This window comes from Histoplasma capsulatum, genomic scaffold (genome assembly GCF_000149585.1).
Source record: "Histoplasma capsulatum NAm1 scaffold_1 genomic scaffold, whole genome shotgun sequence".
Lineage (NCBI taxonomy): Eukaryota > Fungi > Ascomycota > Eurotiomycetes > Onygenales > Ajellomycetaceae > Histoplasma > Histoplasma mississippiense.
In genome coordinates, this window is record NW_001813982.1 from 5,209,099 (window position 1) to 5,229,145 (window position 20,047).

Sequence of the window (20,047 nt, forward strand, 5' to 3'; positions counted from 1 at the left end):
CCTTACTCCCTATTTTCAGCTGCTAGAATAGCAGCACTATCGCATTGCCATTTGACATCCATATCTCGTTCTAAAGGCTGTCTTCCAACGGTCTTTTGCCGCTATAAGTATGCGGTGGTAGGCATCTCGAAGGTCCAGCTTAGTGAATACCTTGGCTTTTGAGAGCCTGTCAAGTAATTCACTTATTAGAGGTAGAGGGTATCGGTTCTTGATGGTGATTCGATTTAACCCTCGATAGTCTACACAAAGACGGAGTCCACCATCTTTCTTGGGGACAAAGAGAATTGGTGCACCAGCCGGGTTACTGGACGGTTGTATCCACCCTTTGTCTAATGCATTCTTTAAATATTCTCTTAGGGCAGCTAACTCAGTTTCAGAGAGGTTGTATATCGGCATGAATGGAGGTCGCGCACCAGGCTCGAGATCTATGCGGTGTTCCGCCTCTTCTGGTCTTTGCGCGCTTATAGCAGCTTCTTCTGAGAAGATATGCGCGTATGGCATAACATAATCGGGTAGGCCGGTCGGCAAGTCCGAATATGCAGCCGAGAATACGCGTGGAGCATGCTTTGGGTCTTTTGAACATTCTGTAGGTAATACTACAAGCATTCCTACTCTGGCTCCGGTGAGAACTTCAGCTAAAACATCTTGTTCAGAAATAATTTGAGGCTGTTGTTCATCTCCAGAGCTTCTAAAGAAGAATTGTCCATCTGACCAATCTATAAGAGGATTTGTTTGTTTTAACCAAGGAAATCCTAACACAAGATTGTAGTCCTTCATTTTCATCGCATGGAAGGAATGAGATGTCTGCTGTGCATTACCCTTGTGATCAGTGACAGTGGTTGCAATGTTATACTCTCCAAAGGAGCGCATTATGCATCCATCAATCGATTTGACCATCTTGGTTTTGCGGTGAGCAGCTTCTAGATTGTGGTCTTTTGCCCAAAATTCATCGACACAGTTCACTTCTGACCCAGAGTCTACTAGTGCAAGCACTTTTTGCAGACTCTTAGGCGTAGTGATTTCCACTGTGACATTGAAACTTAAGGCATTTTTGCATCGACTTTCCGCGCTTATAGTTGCCATTGCGAGCTGAATGGCGCGCTTTAAGCGTTTTTTGAGTCCTTTGTGTTCTTCGTATCTTTCGCATTGAGTTTCGAGTCGGATTTAGTGTTCTTGGATTCATCTTTGGGTCGTTTGAAGCATGAATCGACGGTATGTCCTGGTCGCTTGCAATAACGGCAATATTTCGATCGGGTGGAGTCATCGGACTTTGTAGTGTCATTCCATCTGCGTTTGTTTTGTGGCTTATTACCAGCATTATTTCTGTTGTTAAAGCTTTGAGTAGGGTTTCTGAAGTTTGACTTCTCTTTAAGTTTCTTCCGTCTTTCTGGCAGATTTGATTCTGCCATTGCAAGTTTGTGAAGAGTGGCATCATAGCTTAACTCTTCTAGTTTGGTTGCATATTTGTCAAATTCTCGGCGAATGGAAGGTAGAACTTTCATGTAGAGGTGTGATTTCCGATGGTATTCGCTATAAGGATGCCGCAGACGCCCTTCAATTGATTGTAAATGTGAAGCAAATTGTTGAACTGTCTGATCTTCTTGTTGCTCTGTTTTCCAGTACTGTCTATCTGCATCTCGGAAACTTTTATCTGGATCGGTGACTTGACATTGCATCCAGCTAACAAATTCTTCCCATGGTGGCAAAATCCGCATATCATGTGTATGTTGATACCAACGTTGTTGCATCTCGACATTGAAATGAGTGACGGCTTCGATGACCTTCCGATGGTCGTGTTCGTTGTAATAATCAAGATCACTGGCATGGAAAGCGATAGCAGCTGTAACAAAGTTTTCAAATTCTTTCATGCTTTGGCCTCGGAACTTTTCCACATCTCTCCGAGGAGGGTGACCGCTCATGCCGGGATCTCGAAGTTCTAATTGCCAAAGTGGTACCCGACTACGTCTCCCACTGACAGTAGTCACGGCGCTTTCCACTAAGGTGTTGGGCGCTTGTAGGGTAGGTTCCGGTGGTCCGAGGATGCTTGTGGCGTTTTCGCGGTTACAATTCACGCTAGTTGCGTCTCTACCATGGTTCGGATGCGCTTCGAGTGTATTTTCGGGTGGCTGGGATGGTTTCATCCAATTCTTGCAGTAAAGTATTGCACCGGTGGTGGGAGTTCTCGCAATTTCTTTCTCAGCCCTGGTAACTTCTTAATTCTCCTAGTCACAAGCTATCAGAATTATCATCGGCTCATACAATATGCTTAATGTGCAGAGTCTTTCAGAAGAGTTAGTCCCCTTCTAGTATACTATGCTCTAGCAGTTCTGGTTCAATAGTGAAATGGATTGATAAAGCTTCTCGTTATGCACCATTCTTCTCTATGCCACTGCTGAGTAGCAAACGCCTCAGCGCGGTCACATTACAATTCAAATCATTCAATCTGATTACACATTTAAATCAATCAAACTTTATTGATTGATATGATTTTATACATTTATACTAAAACCGACTCAACTGCATTCTCTGAAGAAGTGTGAGGGGTGATGACAGTGTGAAGAGTGAATAGTAGAAGATAGTATATAGTGTAGTAGAAGATAATAATAATCATAATTATAGTAATAGTGTAGTTGAAGTTGTAGCTAATCACTGAAGAGGAAAAGAAAGAGAAAGAAGATGTGCGAAATATATGCATTTATATATATATACATATAGAAATAGTGGTAGCGAGAGTATAATGGAAAGAGGTATGTATGTATGTATGTATAGGTTTAACGTCCCGGAGAAAACACGGGCAGCGCCCGTGTTTCAGAAGCCTCCCGAAGGGCATGGAGACGTGCTACGCTGGAGAGATTTCTATGTACACAGAGAGAGAAAACAGAATCCAGGTGGCAACTCTTGAGAAGACTCAGCTCATTGCAAAGGATTTTTCTGAGCTGCGCATCCACTTCTGGCCCGACGTATGGCCATTCATGGTGGGGCTATAGTGTGGTTCCCTGAGGGGACCGCCGCTGCCGTGCCTGGAAGGCTTTATAGTGAGCAGAGAGGGATACCTCTCTCAGTTGATCAGAAAGCTGTCTGTGCTTCTAACATCAGAAGAAAGACAGACAAGATAAATAATGAAGGAGAGAGCACTGAAGAAGGTTGTGACAGGAAAAGAGCAGAGAATGACAGAGAGAGCAAAGAAAAGAAGGAAGATGAAGCATTTGAGCCGATAGAGACAAGGGCAAACGAGAGGAAAACAAAGCAGAGCACGCGTAGATACAATGCCGGCAGTCAAAACCATATCAGCTGAGTCAGACACGTAGACTGTACTGATTACACCACAGCTAATTGAGACAGATGAGCCTAGTTGTGCTATCTGTACTGTCTGCATAGACTGTGATGTCCCTGGCAGTTGCACTAGCTACCGTGGGTGTACTCAGCAGGCCGGCCTCGTGGAACTGCTGCGGGGGTTGTCAGATGGTTTGCAGCCAGCCGGCTGCGTTACCTTGTGCAGTACCGTGTGTAGAACTGCGTGCAGTCCAGCAGTTCTACAAAGTCTGTAGGGGTCAGAGACCCTAGATAGGCAACAGCTGTCGCCCGGTTGTGTGGCCGTGCTGCTGGCCTCTTGGGCCAGTGAAGAAAGTGCCTCTGTGAGTGTCGACAGAGCACCAAATGTTCTGGGCTCTTGTTGTGTCCACAGACACAGGTGAGCCTCGCATCTGCATGCTGGAAACGCCTGTGGTACCAGGAGAAGTCCCCATGAGAGGAGCGGAGTGCGAGCCAGCGGTGAAGGGCATGCCGTGGCATGGTGAGCTCCGGAGGGGCCTTCACTTGGTATTCCACAGTCGGCCTGCTGAAACTCCAGCCCCGGTACCAGTCAGAGAGCCTGCCACAGGCTCCACTCCACCACTTTCGCCTTGCCTCTTGGCTGAGCTGCTTGGCCACTGTGCGGACCCCACTGACTGTGGGTGTGGCCTCGAGACCATAGGCTGGGGCTGCAGTGGATGAGACTGCCCGCTTAGCCAAGCGGTCTGCTTCCTCATTGCCCTCTATCCCCATATGCCCAGGAGCCCATTTCAGGCCGACATTGTGCTGTCTGAGGAGCTCATGGCAGCGGTTGTAGGCCCAGTTTGAGGAGGCTGCTGCACTGCCCCGTATGCCCCAGATGACTGAGGTGTTGTCGAGGCAGAGCCAGATCTGAGGGTTGCTGCTGTCCTCTGTGACACAAGGTAGGAGCTTCACAGCGCACTCTAATGCCCGGCAGGCACCAACTGCCTCAGCGTCGAAGACATGTGACATAGGGCTCAGCGCAGCTGAGAAGCTGGCCAGCTGTTTATTTCCCTGATAGACTATGAAGCCATAGCCCACCTGCCTGCTGTTGTCAAGGTTCTGTTCTGATCCATCTGAGAAAACATATAGATCTGTTGAGGGTTGACTTCTCCACCATTCCTTGAATGCCTGAGCAGCACTCTTTTTGTCTACACCCTCTGTGGGGTGAGCCGTACGTGGGGTGTATGACGATTTGTTGGGGGGTTTGGATTCACATGGCGTGACAAATCCATGGCATCGGCAGCGTGGTCTTGGCGCCATTTGAGCAGGGCCCAATATAAGCCTCCTCCTTCCTTGCCACCTATCGCGTGCTTTCTCGGAGCTGTGCAACCAACCTCAAGGACATGCATTCTCTACTGCGCTTGAGGGTTAGAATGAGTAAGGAGAGCTAGCCCGTAGTTGCAAACGGAATTTCTTTGTCACTATCTCTGAAGCCATCTGCAGTGCACTCGATCGTTTCCGTGCGCTCTCGGGTCTCCACCTTATTCTATTCGCCTCAATCGTCTGGATTCTGCTTCGATAGCTTGTCCGCTCTCAAATAAATCTACCATTTTATTTTATATCTTTCAAATATACTTACCGTATGCAGTGCAATCATTACAATCCAAGTTAAATGGCTATCGCGAACCTAGTCGCAGCCGCCCGCCATGACTGGCGATTCTCTAAGCGGTTAATCCTCTCATATGTGCTCGACTGGATATTAATCTTGTGCGTTATCTTCGGGAAACAAATGTCCCTTATGGCAAACTTCTGCTAACTCTTGTAATGCAGGGCGACCGCAGCCGCAGGCCGCATTCTTAAGTTCGCAGAACCGAATAGACACCCATTTTCGCTTTCTGACCCAAGCATATCCTTTCCATTTACCGTTGATGAATCAGTCACAGTTACAGTTTTGGTTCTCGTTAGCCTCGTCGTTCCCGCAGCTATCATTCTTCTGGTGTGCATTTTTTTCATCCAAGAGCTTACAGCAGATAAAAATGCGCCCAAGGCGCGAGTATGGCAACGCAAATTATGGGAGTTGAATGTTGGATGGATGGGGCTGGGCATCGCTTGTGCTGGGTCGTATGTATCTACAGAGGCGATTAAACTCATATATGGAAAACCACGACCGGATCTGCTTAGTCGCTGTATGCCAAATTTTTCTGATATTTCAAGTCATGTAGTTGGAGGTCAGGGACAAGTTATCGACGGTGCCCCGATTCTGGTCTCGTATACAATCTGCCAGGAGACCTCGGAAAAACTCACGAGAGAGGGCTTCGTTAGCTTTCCTAGTGGACACTCCTCCTGTGAGTGAACCCTTGGGGTGCAAGAGACGGAAATTAAATGTGGGCATACAGAGAATTAAGCAAGTACTAATACCTCCTATCCTGCAGTGTCTTTTCGCATGCCTAACCTTACCTGTCTCTCTGGCTTTTGCGCAAAGTTCTCCATCTCAATTCCCCACCTCACCCGAAGATACTATTACAACAAGATACTCAGTACTCAACAAACCGGCCCGCTTAGCAATCACACCCAAATACCACACATCCATCAAAAGCGAACATGACGGCGAACTCACCCACTCTGACGCAAACCTCATCCCGATCAGAAAGCAATCCGCCGCCCCACCAATTTACCTCCTTATCATCGTCGCCGCACCCATCGCCACCGCAACCTACATAGCCTCAAGCCGTTGGGCTGACAACCGCCATGCCGGCTTTGACGTCCTCGGCGGCAGCCTGCTTGGTATTTTCTTCGCCTTCTTGGGGTTCCGCTGGTATCACCCATCGCTGAGTGTTGGCGGTGCCGGCTGGGCTTGGGGCGCGCGTGCTCCTGAGAAAGCATTCTTTGCTGGAATTGGGGTTAATGGGTATGTCAAGCATGAGGGACTGGAAAACGGCCAGACTTCTTCTTCATTGAGTCCGAGTAACTTGCGTCGGATAGCGCAAAGCGGAGATAATAATGTCTGAGAGTAGTATGTGGACGGGTTGATTTTATGTTTCCTTTATTATGACCTTGTATAGATTGGTTGGCTGTGTCGTGTGGATGGTGTCAGGGTGTTTTCCATGGATTGGGGAGTGATATATTTCGGCGATCCGCTCTTTGTTTCAAATACTTCGCATGTTTTTGTTGGTTTACTAGAAACTGTGGCATATGAATAACTTAGAATTTTTTTCATTTTTTGCATATTTCCTCCGTTCTATGCTGAATACGTAGGTATTCAATAGTGTAGTTCGTGCATGTACTGTACATAGCTCTCCTGATTCTAGAGTTGTAATTCAACACCAGTTTCTCCTCCTGCTCGCGAGCCGCAAGCCGGACGACAATATCATATCAGTCTGGCATATAACACGCAGTTGGTCGAGATATCGGAGGCAACTCGGCCTTCTGCAAAATTCCCAGCAAGCGGAAAATACCCAAACTCCATACATTGGAAAGAGGAAAAAATAAAAGCAAAATAAAAAACGCTCCAGCGGTGGAAAGGACATTCAACGCAGCCCATCAATTATATTCAATTCATCTCCAACCCCCCACTCTCCCTTCATCCCACCTAGCCCTCATTTCCCGCCTGCTCTCCAACCTCACCCCTTCGGTTCTGACCCTCTTGACCCACTCCACAACCTCCCTCTCGGTAGCTTTCTCCTCACTGCCCTGCTCACTCTCTAAGAAGCTCTCCTCAACTGCTCGACATACAGCTTCTTGCTCCGCAATGCCAGCCACGAGTCGCTGATACAACGCCTTGGGCGACCAGGGCTCCAAGGCAGAGTCCATCTCACTCTGCTTCTTGCGCCAGGATAGTTCGAGGGATTGGTGGTGGAGGAGGAGAGATTCGGTGGAGGCGCGGAGGTTATGTAGGTGTACTTCGAGGGAGACAAGGTGTTTGGCTAGTTGTTTGTTGGCAGACACAAGTGTGGTGAGGTGGGTTTGCATAGCCGGGTAGGAAGGGTGGGTGGTTGCGAGGGCATGGAGGAGGGTGGGGTTTTGGAGAATGGAGTGGAGGTCCGGGGTCCTGTGTGCGGAATGGTTAGCTAAATGATTTGTGAGATGACTTGGGTGGCCATGTATTGGAGGGGTTTGAGCTATGTGGACAAACGCACGATTTATCTTTCAGGTTGTCTGGAAGCCAACCGTCCTCTACTTTTGGAGGTTGTGGAAGGGTTGTCTGTGGATAATGCATCATCTGGCAAGGAATCATGCGGGCGTGCTGTTGCTGGATCGCCATGGAGGCCTGGTTGGGCCTTGCGTAGTAGAAGACTCTCGATATGCGGAGCTGGGTAGTGCGGAGGGAAGGGATGATGGGGAGCCGGTGTGGGGTGTGCCTTTACGACTGGCTTCACGACTGCTTGGTTTCGGGGGCGGCGGGGGAGGGGTTTCGGTGCCCAGGGGAGCGTTGGACGTTGGTGGATTCCCCGTATATGATGAGGAAAGTGTGGAGTGTGCTTTATGTGGCAGAGACAGGGCCATGTCCGTAGCGGTGGAAATGAGACAATTGTTGGTGAGGAGGATTGATTTATTGATAGATTCAAGTTGTTGCTGGAAGGAAAAGCTGTGATGTCACCTGATCAAGCTGCTTCGAAATCCTCAAGCTTTCCCTATCGGTGGACAAGACTAGAAACTACGGCTAGTATTGTATACGGTCTCGGCTTATTGCTGTGGCATTTAGGGTCTATGATATACTGTCTGCATCCGGCGGATTTAAACAGTATATGTCCGGCATTCGTAAATCATAAATATCGCCCTTTAATCAGTCCGTCTCCTAACGCCCCTCTCCTGTGTGTCTGCATTCACATCCTTAAGTGCGTCCGTAACTAATTGACGGAGTTCCCGCTGCCCCTCTTCAGTATGGAAGTTTTCCCTTGCAGCAAATTCCTCAATTCTCCTCTTGAATTCCGGGTCAGGGGCCCCATCCCCGTCGGCAGCAGGATCAGGCATGTTTCCAACATTGACAGTCACATTTGGCGGAATCGATATAGATGATTGTAGGAGTTGGCCCGGGCAATCCCCAGCCTGGCTGCCTTGTAGGTATTCAATCAAATACGGAAATTCCCCATCACTGGCAATAGACTCCTCCGCCTTCAAACCAAGGTGATTCTTGTGACCCCGATCTACGCCCAGTTCCTCGATCAAACAGCGGGCCACGTCGACAGATTCCGTGACAAAAAGGCAAGTTTCTCCGTCCTCGTCTACCAAGTTTACGTTTACCTGGAGCTCTTGAACGAGGGCGCGGAGAAGATCGACATGGCCGTACGAAGCAGCAGCATGTAGCAGGGAATAGCCAGAGTCGTCCTGGGACGAAGCTAAAGCAGGGTTTGACCGCAGGAGTGGGAGGAGGGAAGGCGAATTGTCTGCTGCAAGAGAGTAGATATTGGGCTGGGAAGGGGACATTATCGGCAGTTTTAAATATAAGATCAAATCGCAGCGTTCTTGAACAATGAGGTCGAGGGGTTGGGGCAACGTCCACCGAACAAACAAAAAGAAAAAAAAAATATCAAACAACTGGGTTTTGCCCGATTGAGCTAGCAGCCAACAGACCTACGTACCTTGCACAACGGTCTGGCGATCATTATGAAGCAATAGATAGCCAACGACAACTCGTTCGATTACTTTTTCTGCCCTGCGGATTTTGAATAAACTGTTTCATAGATCTTCTCCAGCAACTAGAGTAGCGACCCCGCATAGTACTTTGCTTTTGAACTCGACACGTCGTTCCCCTACCCCGCATGTTGGACAGCCCGATATCTCACTCGTTCAAATATTCATTTCATACGTCAAAATCATGGTTCAACAAGATGGCCACGAGGTTACTCGTCTTGTTCATAGCTTAGAGGCTGCAAGCGGTAAGAAGAAACAGCTGGGGAAAAAGACGTTTTCCTGCAAGAAGAGCACCTTTCCTGTTTCGGGATCAGATATCAGTGTGGACTCGTGGAGGTTCCAGGATTGGGATTACAAGCGTGATGACTTGCCAACCTATGCGCGTGGTTTGTTTACGACCAAAAATGAGAAAAATCAATATGAAATCGCTATTCGAGGATATGACAAGTTCTTCAACGTGGATGAAGTGAATTTGACACGATGGAGAAACATTGAGCACAATACCCGGGGACCGTATGAGCTAAGCGTCAAAGAGAATGGCTGCATTATTTTTATATCTGGCTTGGAGGATGGCACGCTGCTTGTATGCAGCAAACACTCCACAGGTGCCAGGACTGATGTCACCCTCAGTCACGCAGTTGCTGGTGAGAACTGGGCGAAGCGACATGTAGCGGCTGTTGGTAGGACGATGGCGGATTTGGCTAAGGCGTTGAGAAAAGCGAATTTAACTGCTGTTGGCGAGCTTTGTGACGACCGTTTTGAGGAGCACGTTCTCCCTTACGACGAGGAGGCCTCCGGTATCTATCTTCATGGCCTGAACTACAACGTTCCCGAATTCGCTACCCTACCTAGTCTTGAGGTTCACAAATTTGCCGATGAATGGGGATTTAAGAAAGCGCAGTTCCTCATGAAGGATTCCCTTTCCGAAGTAAAGACCTTCTTAGAGAAGTGCGCAGAGACAGGGTCGTGGGACGGCAGGGACACCGAAGGTTTTGTTATCCGGTGTCAACTAAGTGATGGAGGTGTCGGCCCATATAGAGACTGGTTTTTCAAGTACAAATTTGAAGAACCATACCTCATGTACAGGCAGTGGCGTGAAGCCACCAAAGCAATAATTGCAGGCAGACAGCCAAAAATCAAGAAGCATGTGGCCATTACAGAGCAATATCTACAATATGCTAGGAGGCAATTTGCTCAGGACCCTAAGCTTGCAAAGCTCTACAATCAAAATCATGGCATCATCTCAATGAGAGATGGCTTCTTGAAAGAGAGAGGAATGAAGGGCTCAGATATCATTGCCATGGAATTAGCCCAGGGAGAAGGGACTTCCCCTCTTGCTAAGGTGACACAAGATATTGTCTTAGTGCCAGTAGCTTCAATCGGGTGTGGCAAAACCACCCTAGCCCTCGCACTTGTTAAGTTATTTGGCTGGGGCCATATCCAGAATGATAACATTCAGGCACCGAAGAACCGCCCGAAAATATTTGCACAGGAGGTGACCTCTTCTCTTGCAATCCATGGGGTCGTCATCGCAGATCGTAACAATCACCAAAAGCGAGAAAGGAGCCAGATCATTGATGATGTTCTACGAGTTGTACCAAATGCAAAATTTGTTGCGCTCCACTATGTCCATGAACCCAAGCAATTATTACTCCATGATATTAGAAAAGTCACTCAGGCAAGAGTTCTGGAACGAGGGGATAACCATCAAACGATCCAAGCCGGTAGCAAAGACCGTGACTCCGTAATTGGGATTATGGAAGGGTTTTTGAGTCGATTCGAGGCTGTGGACACAAACCTTTACCCTGACGATGGTTTTGATGAAGTGATCGATCTGGATGTGACCACCTCTTCTCGTGAAAATCTGGAGAAGGTCGTCTCAGCCCTACACTCCTCATTCCCACAACTCATGGAGGGCAAAATGCCAACTTCATCAGACCTAGACAACGCCATCGATGACGCCATGAAAAACTACAAAGTCGACACAAAGCACGACCTCAAATTCTCGAATAGCAATAAGTTCTCAAAACAAACAGCACCACGAGAATCTCCCGACCAGCTCGCCAAACGCATAGAATACTTCAACATATCCTTGAACTCAAACCAAATAACCACCCTACTCGCCTCGCTCTTCTCATCCTCCACCATCCCACCCGAAAGGAGGAAACTATACAACCACCTCAAAAACTCCCGTCGCATCCAGACTTCCTTCCACGTAACCCTAATCCACCGTGCCTCCCAAAAAACCCACCCAGACATCTGGGCCTATTACACAAACCTCTACAAAGCCGCCATCCAAAAAGAGCAACCGAATCCTGCAAACGGCTACGTTCTCGAAACACCAATCCTAGGCACCACCCGTGTCCGCATCGAGCGCCTCGTCTGGGATGATAGAATTATGGCCTTTGTCGCGCGCATCTGCCCGCGCGAGGGAGATTCGTGGCCTTGCGCGAACGATATCCCTCATATCACAGTCGGCACGGCGGCGCCAGAAGTGAAACCGAAGGAGAGCAATGATTTGTTGAAACGTTGGCTGGAGGTTGGAGCTGGGGCTGAGACGGGTATTTGGGAGGCTGAGGTGCCTTCTGTCACGATGTTGGAGGGGAGTGTCGGGGAGGTGCTGATGAAATGAAAAGAAAAGGTTCGGGAGTTGGAGGGGAGGGGAAGTGGGAGGGGGGTGGGGGGGGGGGGGGGGGGTTTTGCTCTGGCTTATCGATATTGAAGTTAAACAAAATTACATCGAGAAAAGTAGAGTCATATATTCATTCTATGCGATTCAGACCTCTCTCTTTTGTGCTTTGTAGGCGAAACATTAGCAGACAAGAAGAGTGATTGATTTTGATTTTTGTTGTTACAAATATTTTTTTCAATGTGTCTACAATTGATATTTATCTCTTTTTGACCGTTTTCTTAGATGATTGATATGAATATATATGTATGGAGTCGGAGTGGTTGTGAAAAGGAGTGGAATCTAAATTGATTTTCTCATATTTCTGTATCCTCGGTTGTAAATGGGTGGGTATGCATCTATGGAATCGCTGAGAGAGACAGAAGGGAAATATGAGGTATTTCGGAGCGAAAGAAATCAAGAGAACCAACCAAGCAAAATAACCAAGCAAATTTAAAAGTAAATAAATAAATAGGAATAAAAAAGCAATTCAAAAATTGCGGCCTAAAATTTTATTCCATTTCCAATCACTAGCAGAAAACAGGGAACATAAGGAAAGGAAATGAAAGCACGATGAAAGTGATGCCAGAACAACAATAACTGCAGCTCTATATGGAAATAGGAGAATGTATGAGTAAACGTAGCCGTTCCAAACACAGGTTCGTTGAGAGACAAAACATAAATCAATTAAAGGTGGTATTACATATGCATTCGTTACGCTGCTTTCCCCCCCGCTCTCTCCATCTGCCTCGATCTACTCAATCACTCACCCAAGCCGCAACCCTACCTCCCCCAACACGCGCTGCGAGCCTCAAACCAGTGCTGCCCATAGGGAAATAGCTCACGAGATACCAAACGAGAGCAATGAGTTGGAAAATGCAGGAGATCAGGGTGAGAATCGTGGAGTGGAGCTGCGCGGTAAAAGTTAGTCTCGGTCAGATGGCTTGTCGTGGATATGGATTTTTTAGGCTTGTGCGGATAAAGCGGAAACGACCCATGTCTTCAAGAGGTGTATAAGTTTGCAACATTGGGAACATGGGGAAAATTGAAGATGGTGTAGGTTAATTGGAGGGGAGCTCAAGGTTGGAATATATGGAATCTGGTGGCGATGCTTTCATTCTCTCCACGGGACCCCTTTTTTCATGAAATCCACGAGGAATTGCGGGATGTAAGTGGAGTCCGGAGTGTAATAGTTGGATGGATGGAAACATTTTGTTATGCAGGACGGAGTATACTGGGGCAAGGATATTAGGACAATGGGGGTGAATGTCTGGTAGAGAGGAGAAATGGATAACATTTGTAAAATGAAAACACAGTGAACACTTCCCTAATGGGGAAAGATGAAGGAAAATCCGGAATATGCAGACTGAAAAAGTGGACTTACTCCGATAGCAAAGTAGAGAGTTAGGCCAATTGACGTGAAATAGGCCCCAGTGAATGGAAGGCGAGGCCCCGATGCTAAATGCTTGACATATGCCATGGGCCCCATGAGAACAGCCCAGGAGATGAGAAAGAGAACGGATCCCACAGACCACCTTAAGGAAAAAGAATATATTAGCTATGACATCACGTAAATATGAGATATGCAGAGGTGAAGGCGGATGTGCAATGAGCTCTAGACGCGGCCAAAGACAACCGGAGGATCTCGGAGGCCGGCACAAATAGAATAGTAGATGACATAGCGGTATGTCAGGGATGACAAGCGTGGGGCATGGTTTAACAACAAGCCGACGTTGACAATCGCAAACAGTTATTCAAGGCTTGAGGCAGTGCAGCCTTTTCGTGAACCCATTATTGTGTGTGGGTGAGTAGAATTCGGCTGCATACGCCATTGCTAAAAGGTTTCAAGGCAGTCTTGGGGGGAAAGGGGGTGGGCGTTACGTGAAAGAAAATTAAACTCACAAAACTGCAAATTTCCTTGCCCTGAACATCAGAGGGAATAATATGAGCCCTATGCAAATACTGAAACACACAAGAGCCCCAACGATACACCCAGCAAATATCAGCATGCGGTCCCATCGAGTTACTGCAGAGCAAATAGTTGAAAAGTTAGCACGTTTCGAACACCACAAATAGGAAGCTGAGAATGGTGCATTGACTTTGCCTTGCTGCGGAGAAAGAAACTCCACTGCAGGGCATGCATGTGAGTCTGTGCGGACGCAGGAACTGAGGTGTGTCACTTGTACGTTGGCCATAGAGATGACACGAAATAGACAAGACATCTGCGTCAAAAAGGTGTGTCATGAGACTCACATGAAAACCATGTTTCGTCCTCCTCTCGCCTTGTTGGAGCCGGTAGAGATGCAGCTGAATCATCTTGTGCAGGAAGCTGAACATAACCCCGATCCGCAAAAGGGTTAAGTGACTGAATGCTCGCGAATACCGACTTTGAGGTTGTTCGATTGGTAGATGCAGTATCCGGTTGGCCCAGTGTCCATCCCAAGGAATTCATGGAGTCACGAAACGACGCGGACGCCATCTTCCGCGATAGCCGTTTCTGTGGTGGTCAAAGTGTATTTCCTATTTTGTGTCTCCTTGCTTAAACTTCTTATTTCCAGTCCCGTTCAAAATGAAATCTCCGAGGTCATTCAACAAAACGGGTAGATATCGGCTCGCTTCCTCCCGAGAGATCTGCATACAGATACAGGACGTAACTGAAGGGTTCAACTTCCCACAAAAGCCAAGATATGTATGTAAGTATCTCTCGCAGATGATATGCAGCTAAAAAGCATGTGTGGTGTGGGGTAGCTGTAGGTCAGATGGTTATTATAATATTCATTGGGCAAGCTATTTTAGAAGTACAGGATACTTGGAGGAGGGGAGCAGTCGAGATCCCAGAGGCACACCAAGTCATCCTCCCCCTTCGTAAGACGACGGGTATGATGTAATGTGAGCGGACTTACCCCCGTGTCTGCTGGAGTAAGTAAGAGTGTGTACTAGCAAGGAAAGTCGATGGCACAGGGAGCCGACGTAGTGGTGTGGTGGTGGTGGTGGTGGTGGTGCGTAGTTCGTGTTGATGGTGGTGATCAGTAGCTTGAGATGGAGGGTTCGCGATAAAGGTGGCAGTGATAAATCTGAAGGGTCCAGTCCGAAAAGATGAATAGCTAAACCCTCATCAGTTAGCTTCGGGTCAGCACCAACTAAAGATTTGTATCAGATGATCACTCAAGCTTTAGTTTTGGTTTTGACAGAGGTGGTGTATGATAAACTTGGATGGGATGCACAGACCTGTGGAGTCTGCGCAAAGGAAGCTTCCCTAGTGGATGCTGTGGAGAAGAAATGCAAAGGGAACCAGATAGGATTGACACAGAGTCCTCGCTCTGTTGATGTCTGAAGTACAGAGTCTGTCCTCGTCGCCTGAAGGCCTGCTACAGGGAGAGCAGGAGTGAGGAGTGAGGATGAGGTTGGACGGACGGCTCGGTTGAGGTGAGCACGCTAGTGGCTGAGTCACCCTGAGCCTCGGGGTCCCAGCCACACCCCGCTAAAACCGCCAACTCCAAGCAGGCATCGGGAAGCTAGCGAACAAGCCTAACACACCTATCGTGGTGGAGAAACCACGGGCAGCCCCGCTACCCCGTAGCCAACAGCTGCTAATCAACGACAGGCCGCTCCTCGTTTACCAAAGTCCAGAGATTGGGTGGAGATATTTATTTAGCCCCCCTTGATTTGATCTCATCCCGAGAAGTATTTCCCTCCGCTCCTTGGAGGCAAAAAGCTTGTGCAGAGCTTCTGATTCGTCCCGTGTTGATCGAAAGTTGCTGGTTCCTCGCCTATAGAGCAACTCGGTACCCATTCAGAGGAGATTTTCCTGCTTTTCGCTAATTGTCTGTGTGGATCATGGAGTGGGCACGGTGTGTGTCAGTGATGAATATGCGGAGAGTGAAAAGTAAAGAAAGATGCTTCGGTGACTAAACGGGCGACTGGATTCTGATCATCTCCTTCTACCATGCCGAGTGTGCGAAGGAGAGCACGATAAGCGTACTAGTACTGTACAATACAAAACATGTCGTTGGAAGAAGTTTTATTCGTAGGCATTAAATATAACTATGTAGGAAATTGGAGCGACGAGGGAAGGAGAACTACACAACTGCATCCTTTGATGACGTCTTATATTTGATATTCTGCATAGCCTGTCCCAACGTATGCTTTAAAGTGATCGGCGACATGGAACTGCATAGTTTGGGAGGTGAGGGTCGCATTTCATGAGCTGATAAATTCCTGGACTGGCTCGCATTCTAGAAACTTACGGCGTAGTTACCTTCACGCAAAGTAGGCGATCATGGATCTAGCGTGTATAGAGTACCCTCCACACCCAAGGTTTCTTGGGCATTCACATTCGCGTCTTGAGGGAATGGTATTTTGTCAGCTGGCCCCGCAACAAAAAATAGCTTTTCCCAGAAGCGGTACCTTCGGAACGAGGTGTGGAGGCGGCTCGTATCCGGATATCTAGTTGGGACTTTCGAGGGAGACCAAGAATTCACATAATTGACCAACCCCTCATTCTGGCGATCTTGGGCATCAGCCACGGAGAAAGAATCTGAAAAACCCTTTCTGTCGAACGGAGCTTTCGTCATACGAAGAAAGGAGATCAATTCATTGCTTTTGTTATTTATTCAAAAAATTATAAATTTGAAAGGGGCCAGGATTACCCCGGAATATTTCCAGAGCTTGCTTTTGTTGGCCGGCAAGCTTGGACGTTTGCGGGAGGCATACGGGGTTCCCGTCCGGCAACTTTAAAGGACGTCGAAATCATGGTTTTCTCATTGCTAATTCCAAAGAATCGATACTTACTTCTGGGTTCAGATTTTTAAGTATCGTCATCTCATCTTCCTCTGGCGTGGGTGCCTCTAGCCCTCTTTTTCTTCTGGGCAAGTTGCACACGCTCGTTATCATAATAAATACTTCGTAAGACTCGGGGTGTGGCTGCAGTCCAAGGAGAAGATCCTTGTTTTTCATGTCGCACACTGTCCCCCATTCTTTCAAATATCAGGGAAGACCTACACAATCAGCGGCACAAACGGCATACCGATACTCCAATCATGGCGCAGAGTTAATTCAAGATTCCTAAGTCGCGTAATTTTTGGATGCAATTTGGATGGGCGCAAAAAGTCTCCTATTCTTTTCTTGTCTGGGTTTTTGATGTAAGGGACTGGTATAACGGGGCCGTTTACCAACAATCAACGCCCTGTGTGTCAGTTCGGATGTCGTAGGACTCATGTCTGGGACAATGTGGCAGGGTTCTCTCGTTTTCCTTTTTGTGAACTCATCGATTGGCTCAAGGCTACTCCAGTGTCTCAGTTGACATTCGTCAATGGGGGCAGTGAGACTATATTCGCATAGTTAAATGACGTTTGTTATCGTCAGCGAGCTAATCAGTGATTCTAGTCATAACCCTCAAATAACTAGTAGCCCTGTTCTTCAAAATATTCAACACCAAATTAGAAGGCAACGACACTGTAGAGCATTCTTGCGGGAAAACTGCATGTTTTCTCCAAATACTAAACCTTGCCCATGGGTTGGGGCAGTATTGCAAGTTCATCGTTGGATTCTGGCGTCAAAGGAGAGACACACACACACTCTCTCTCTCTCTCTCTTACTCACTCACTCACATAGCTTCCTCCCCCTTTCCCCCACCCCCTTTTATTTTCACTTTCACAAGCCAAAATGCCATTTCTCTTCCGGAGTCGCATTTGCCTTTTCGTCTCCGCACCCAACCCAGTTGTGTGAATGAAAGGGAGGGGTTGAACTATTTCCAGAAAAATACTATCTTCTGATTATACTTTGCCTCCAAAGTTACTCCCTACACCCCTCCCTCATCTATATCAAGAGATACGGAAGGAGTCACATTGCCCAGGCAAAGACGCGACAGCTGACGACGACGACGATAGTGGTGGTGGTGGTGATGCCTCGCTTTTTTTTTTTCCTTTGCTGCCTGCATGCCTGCCTGTCTGCCTGTCTTGTCTCGTCCATGGGGCTTGATTCTTGTTTTGCTTTCTCTTTAGCACCTCCGCTGGTTATCCCTACTTTATATTCTGGATGCTCACCATCCTTTTAATAATAGTAATATTTGTTATTGTTATTGTGGTTGTTCTTGTTGTTCTCTGGGAACCCCATCCCCCCATTCTGCCTCCCTCTTCCTTCAGCGTAGCCCCAACATGATTACAGTAGAAGGACGCCGTTAGGTAGGCAAGCAGCAAAACCTGATTTTCTCCCTCCTGGGCTATTATAACCTGGGTTAGTTCCTCACGGTGTGGGTGTGGGTGCGCGTGTCGGGAAGCGTAATCTCTTGCTCTGTGAATCTATATAAACTAGCACACACGCTTCAACGTGCCGAACTAGCCCTACAAGACCACTTTGCCCCCCAAACCAATGTACCTATACAAATTTGTATGGTGTTTGGGAAAAAATAAAATAAAAATAAAAATACAAGAGCAAGCTAGTTCCAGAAATGTAAAACCTCGTGGATATGGATATTAAATGATCGACGCCCTGCATGACCAGCGCCGTCATTCGCAAATGAGAGCTGCAGCACACTGGCGCGCCCCGCTGGGTCATAAATTTGTTTTAACCATCCAACCCCCCTCGCCCAGCTCCCAGCTCCTTCCCCTCGTTCGCTGCTGCATTTCATTTGCTTTTCCATCTCGTTCCCTGCCGGAATCCGTGCATGATATTCGATCTCGCCGGCCCTTATCGCTACGCTTGCGCGCAGGAGAGAGGACAAAGACAGCTTTTCACTGACTGCAAAATCCCGTTTCTCTGATTCGGCAAATACCTATATACTACCCACCTGGGCCCTCTTATCTGGTTCTTTTTTTCCTGACTATTATTAACATTATTTGCTCTGCACAGCAGTTAGATGGTTTTCTCTTTGGACGTTCTTCTCTACTGCATCCTAGCCATCGAGCCATCCGACGGATCCTGCTTCAGTACGCACAAACATACAGGAACCTCAAAACGGCTCTTCCAACCACCAACAACAGCTCGTTTTTGTCATTACTATTAGCGATTGCGCGATACAGCTCGCTTTCTTCTGTGGCGTCAAAATAGGCACGGGGTAGCTGGGTGTTCTTTTTTTTTATCCTCACGCTCTCAACCTGCTCTATAGTGCAAAGGCGAACGTTGAGTTCCTTTGTCTGTGATATTGCCGCCGTTTTCGCATCATATCGCATCATATCGCATCGCACGGAGCAAACAACAGAGCCAGCTGCACTGTTTTATGTGATACCGTACACCCTGGCGAAGTAACGCAAAACCCCGCAGTTTTTGATCTCTGCATATTTTAGCTCCCTGCATCCGCGGCTAGCTATCTAGATTTAATCGAGTCAGTGAGTGATGTTCATTTTTTTTTTTTTTAATTGGAAAAAACGCATACATTGGTATCCTATACATATATTTCTTATTTCTTATTTTGTTTTTAGTTTAATAAATACCTGATATCCCACATCATCTTCATTGTCAGTCGAATCCCCATTTTCATATTTATTCATTTATTTCCCTTGTCTTCTCGCCGTGTTTCTTCGTTCATCCCGATAGTCCTGATCCCCTTATCCATATGAAGCCATGTTTTGCCCCGCGCCAGATCTATTTCTCTAGGTTCTTGATGTCTCCGCTCGAGGCTTGGGCCGCTGTTTTTACAGGACCGTCCCCATTCCTCGCTTCGTTGATTTTCTTTAGCGGCAGCCACACACAACAACCAACAGAAGATTTTGGCAATAAGGAAAGAGCAAAGAGGCAAAAGCCTGAAATTGTTAAATTTGGAAGCTGTTCTGCCCAGCCGAGGGCCCATTCTCGGCCTCCTCACCCCTCTTTGATTTTTGATCACTATTCTCTGGCCAAATCCGACAGAGAAAGAGAGGCAGGCTGTATGGCTAGCCAAGTGGATGATTGGCGATTGATGAGGGGAGAGCTCGGGTTGCAATGAATCATTGACTCCGATATCCGTTGTCGTTGTTGGCGGGGGAAAAGGATGCCTTGGGCTAGATATACACGTCCCAAGCGGAAGGCGGGCGTATGGTACCGTACCGTACCCTGCTTTCCAATGACCGCCTCCTGCCAACGCGTATCTGTCGTATTTTTGGGTTTTTTTGCTGTTCCTTTTTTTATCTTCCGCATCCTGCCACAGTGCTTCTTCCCACTATCTCTCTGCCCCATCGAGCACCTCATCTCTTGTCTCATCGCACCCGCAATTGTATATAGTCATCAACGCTGCACTCACCTATCGCTGCTGGCTACTCTCTCCTTTCTGCTTCTATACACACTGCTTTCACGTTCATCCCCACCTATATTGTTTCGTTTACCACTGTTTACCCTCTTATCGCCTCTCTTCCCATTCCACAAGCTTCCAGTGAATGTTCCCACCCCATGTCATGCATCCTTGATCAGCCATGACCACTACCTACCAACCACACAGATACACCTGACTTTTACGTAGCCTGCTGTTATCTCGACCTTCAAGGTACTCCTTACTATTTGCAGTTCCAGCGATGCGCCACG

At 47.5% G+C, this 20,047-nt stretch overlaps 7 protein-coding genes across 7 annotated transcripts; 2 read left to right on the forward strand and 5 right to left on the reverse strand.

Moving 5' to 3' along the window:
• Positions 1-36: 36 nt before the first annotated feature.
• On the reverse strand, positions 37-2,141 carry HCAG_01464 (hypothetical protein; the record flags this gene model as incomplete). The annotated part of the gene is made up of 2 exons (XM_001544367.1): positions 37-1,130; positions 1,313-2,141. The coding sequence occupies 2 exons, from the start codon at positions 2,139-2,141 to the stop codon at positions 37-39; spliced, it is 1,923 nt and encodes a 640-aa protein (XP_001544417.1).
• A 1,345-nt stretch (positions 2,142-3,486) lies between these two features.
• On the reverse strand, positions 3,487-4,575 carry HCAG_01465 (predicted protein; the record flags this gene model as incomplete). The annotated part of the gene is made up of 1 exon (XM_001544368.1): positions 3,487-4,575. The coding sequence occupies one exon, from the start codon at positions 4,573-4,575 to the stop codon at positions 3,487-3,489; it is 1,089 nt and encodes a 362-aa protein (XP_001544418.1).
• A 352-nt stretch (positions 4,576-4,927) lies between these two features.
• On the forward strand, positions 4,928-6,263 carry HCAG_01466 (predicted protein; the record flags this gene model as incomplete). The annotated part of the gene is made up of 4 exons (XM_001544369.1): positions 4,928-5,022; positions 5,086-5,441; positions 5,478-5,572; positions 5,688-6,263. 4 exons carry the CDS (start codon positions 4,928-4,930, stop codon positions 6,261-6,263), a joined length of 1,122 nt encoding a protein of 373 aa, XP_001544419.1.
• A 547-nt stretch (positions 6,264-6,810) lies between these two features.
• Positions 6,811-7,516, reverse strand: HCAG_01467 (predicted protein; the record flags this gene model as incomplete). The annotated part of the gene is made up of 2 exons (XM_001544370.1): positions 6,811-7,303; positions 7,392-7,516. 2 exons carry the CDS (start codon positions 7,514-7,516, stop codon positions 6,811-6,813), a joined length of 618 nt encoding a protein of 205 aa, XP_001544420.1.
• Positions 7,517-8,034: 518 nt separating this feature from the next.
• On the reverse strand, positions 8,035-8,858 carry HCAG_01468 (predicted protein; the record flags this gene model as incomplete). Its single annotated transcript, XM_001544371.1, has 2 exons — positions 8,035-8,664; positions 8,835-8,858. The coding sequence occupies 2 exons, from the start codon at positions 8,856-8,858 to the stop codon at positions 8,035-8,037; spliced, it is 654 nt and encodes a 217-aa protein (XP_001544421.1).
• Positions 8,859-9,070: 212 nt separating this feature from the next.
• On the forward strand, positions 9,071-11,518 carry HCAG_01469 (conserved hypothetical protein; the record flags this gene model as incomplete). Its single annotated transcript, XM_001544372.1, has 1 exon — positions 9,071-11,518. The coding sequence occupies one exon, from the start codon at positions 9,071-9,073 to the stop codon at positions 11,516-11,518; it is 2,448 nt and encodes an 815-aa protein (XP_001544422.1).
• A 566-nt stretch (positions 11,519-12,084) lies between these two features.
• HCAG_01470 (predicted protein) lies at positions 12,085-14,033 on the reverse strand (the record flags this gene model as incomplete). Its single annotated transcript, XM_001544373.1, has 5 exons — positions 12,085-12,162; positions 12,325-12,465; positions 12,939-13,089; positions 13,457-13,580; positions 13,808-14,033. The coding sequence occupies 5 exons, from the start codon at positions 14,031-14,033 to the stop codon at positions 12,085-12,087; spliced, it is 720 nt and encodes a 239-aa protein (XP_001544423.1).
• Between the last annotated feature and the right edge of the window lie 6,014 nt (positions 14,034-20,047).